Below are 2,867 nucleotides of genomic sequence, written 5' to 3'. Positions count from 1 at the left end.
ACTGAATGCTGACCTGTTCCGTGGCACACTGGACCCTGTGGAGAAAGCCCTTCGGGATGCCAAGCTAGACAAGTCTCAGATCCATGATATTGTCCTGGTGGGTGGTTCAACCTGCATCCCCAAGATCCAGAAACTTCTACAGGACTTCTTCAACGGGAAAGAACTGAATAAGAGCATCAACCCTGATGAGGCTGTTGCTTATGGTGCAGCTGTCCAGGCAGCCATTCTACCTGGAGACAAATCTCAAAATGTTCAACACTTGCTGCTGTTGGATGTCACTCCTCTTTCCCTTGGAGTTGAAACTGCTGGTGGAGTCATGACTGTCCTCATCAAGAGCAACACCACCATTCCCACCAAGCAGACGCAGACCTTCACAACCTACTCGGACAACCAGCCCGGTGTACTCATTCAGGTTTATGAAGGTGAGCGTGCCATGACCAAGGATAACAACCTGCTTGGCGAGTTTGAACTCACAGGCATACCTCCTGCCCCCGCGTGGTGTTCCTCAGATTGAAGCCACTTTTGATATTGATGCCAATGGCATCCTCAATGTCTCTGCTGTGGATAAGAGCACAGGAAAAGAGAGCAGGATTACCATCACTAGTGACAAGGGCCGTTTGAGCAAGGAAGACATCGCACGCATGGTTCAGGAAGCAGAGAAGTACAAAGCTGAAGATGAGAAGCGGCGGGATAAGGTGTCTTCGAAGAATTCTCTTGACTTCTATGCTTTCAACGTGAAAGCTACTGCTGAGGATGAGAAACTTCAAGGCAAGATTAATGATGAGGACAGACAGAAGCTTCTTGATAAGTGTAATGAAATAATCAACTGGCTTGATAAGAACCAGACTGCAGAGAAGGAAGAATTTGAATATCAGCAGAGGAGCTGGAAAAAGTCTGCAACCCCATCATTGCCGAGCTCTACCAGAGCGCAGGGGGCGTGCCAGGAGGCGTGCCCGGGGGCTTCCCTGGTGGTGGAGCTCCTCCGTCTGGTGGTGCCTCCTCTGGGCCCACCATTGAAAAGGTTGATTAAGCCAGCCTAGCGTAGGGTTAGCATTGTTCCACACAACACTGAAGGACCCACATCTGTAGCAAATTCCATGGCAGTTTTAAAGTTGAGCTGCTGTAGTAAACTGGGCATTCTTGATACTTGAACATGGAATGTGTACACAGGGAAAGGAAATAACATCGCACTTTGCAAGCACTGTATTGTAAGTGGAAAATGCAATGCCTTAAATAAAGCTGTATTTAAAATTGGCAAAAAGAAATGTAGGCATTATTTGTGACAATATGCATGGACCTTGAGGGCATTATGCTAAGTAAAATAAGTCAGAGAAAGACAAATACCCTACGATTTCATTCATATATGGAATATAAAAACCAACAAACAAAAGTAAATCAACAAACCAAGCCAAACTAAACCAAACACATTAGCCTAGGTACCCAACTAACACAATCAGCTATATAGAACTGTACTGGAATAGGTTTATAATACTTTTCACACAAATAATACATAAAAACCAAACAAAAAATAAAACATTTTTAATCTTACAGTACAGTACAACAGCTGGCATACGGGGGTAGCATAGAGTGAACAGGCAAGAAATAAAGATACTGTACTACTGTATACAATACTGTACAGTAAAGTACACAAAAGCACAACCACTTGTAGAGGATGCACACACGTGACAGTGTGCGCCAGACACGTGAACTAACTTAAGTGATTGGACATGTGGCCGCGCGTTCACATCTTTGAAAGTTCGCAACTTGAAGGTTCGTATGGAGGGGACTTACCGTAGTGATAACCAGAGGGGAAGGGGTAGTGAGGAGTGGGCAAAATGAGTTAAAGGCATCAATTGTATGGTGATGGATGGAGACTAAATTTGTGGTGGTGAGCACACTGTAGTGTACACAGAAGTAGAAATACAATGTTGTACACATGAAACTTATATAATGTTATAAACCAATGTTATCTTAATTTAAAAAAAAAAGAGAGTGCAGGCATTGTATTTCAGCAGTCCTTAATGGGATCTCAGCTTTCCCACTGACCAGCCTGTGACTTTGGGTAAGTCGCCCAACTTCTCTGAGTCCGTGAGAGAAAAAGTCAGCACTGGGCCTCCCTGGTGGCTCAGTGGTTAAGAATCTGCCTGCCAATGCAGGAGACACGGGTTCGAGCCCTGGTCCGGGAAGATCCCACATGCCTCGGAGCAACTAAGCCCATGCGCCACAGCTACTGAGCCTGCGCTCTAGAGCCCGCGAGCCACAACTACTGAGGCCACGTGCCACAACTACTGAAGCCCACGTGCCTGGAGCCCATGCTCCGCAACAAGAGAAGCCACCGCAATGAGAACCCCGCGCACCGCGACGAAAAGTAGCCCCCGCTCGCCGCAACTAGAGAAAGCCCGCGTGCAGCAACGAAGACCCAGTGCAGCCAAAAATAAATAAATAAATAAATAAATTTATTTTTTAAAAAGAGTCAGCACGGTGTGGCGACACTGGCCACTGATCCATCCAGAGAATCAGTAAGCAGCCCCAAGATTTCTGAGCTGGGATTATCTCTGTAGCAGTTGCTGAGATGCTTAGAGACGCCTACTCTCCCTAAGGGGCAGAGAGATCTGGAGTATGGCATTTTTCTCTGTTAACCAGCGTCACATGAATGATACCCAGCTTCAGACGCCTGAGGCCAAACTTCAAATTTCCTAGATTTCTTCTTTCAGAATGCATGCATGATGTGCCGTGCATGTCCTTTTGATTTGTTTGTTTGATTTTTTCCGACTCATCAAACCCAGCTTCCTTTGCCACTTTATTCTCTGTCTTGTTCTCTGCTGAGGCTTTTAGACATAGATGTCCTTTCCCTCCTGGGGAAGAAG

At 46.0% G+C, this 2,867-nt stretch overlaps 1 protein-coding gene across 1 annotated transcript in view; it reads left to right on the top strand.

Annotated features, from left to right (window-relative positions):
- Positions 1–1,046, top strand: part of LOC102989030 (heat shock cognate 71 kDa protein-like) — a 3,998-nt gene extending 2,952 nt beyond the window's left edge. Inside the window, 3 exon segments of the mRNA XM_024128213.3 lie at positions 1–490; positions 492–876; positions 879–1,046. Of these exon segments, the coding sequence (XP_023983981.1) occupies positions 1–490; positions 492–876; positions 879–1,030 (1,027 nt within the window). The 3' untranslated portion in view covers positions 1,031–1,046.
- Positions 1,047–2,867: the final 1,821 nt, after the last annotated feature.

Source organism: Physeter macrocephalus, chromosome 21, assembly GCF_002837175.3.
Source record: "Physeter macrocephalus isolate SW-GA chromosome 21, ASM283717v5, whole genome shotgun sequence".
NCBI lineage: Eukaryota > Metazoa > Chordata > Mammalia > Artiodactyla > Physeteridae > Physeter > Physeter macrocephalus.
Note: the sequence above shows the minus strand (reverse complement) of the source record. Positions and strands in the feature narration are given on the sequence as shown.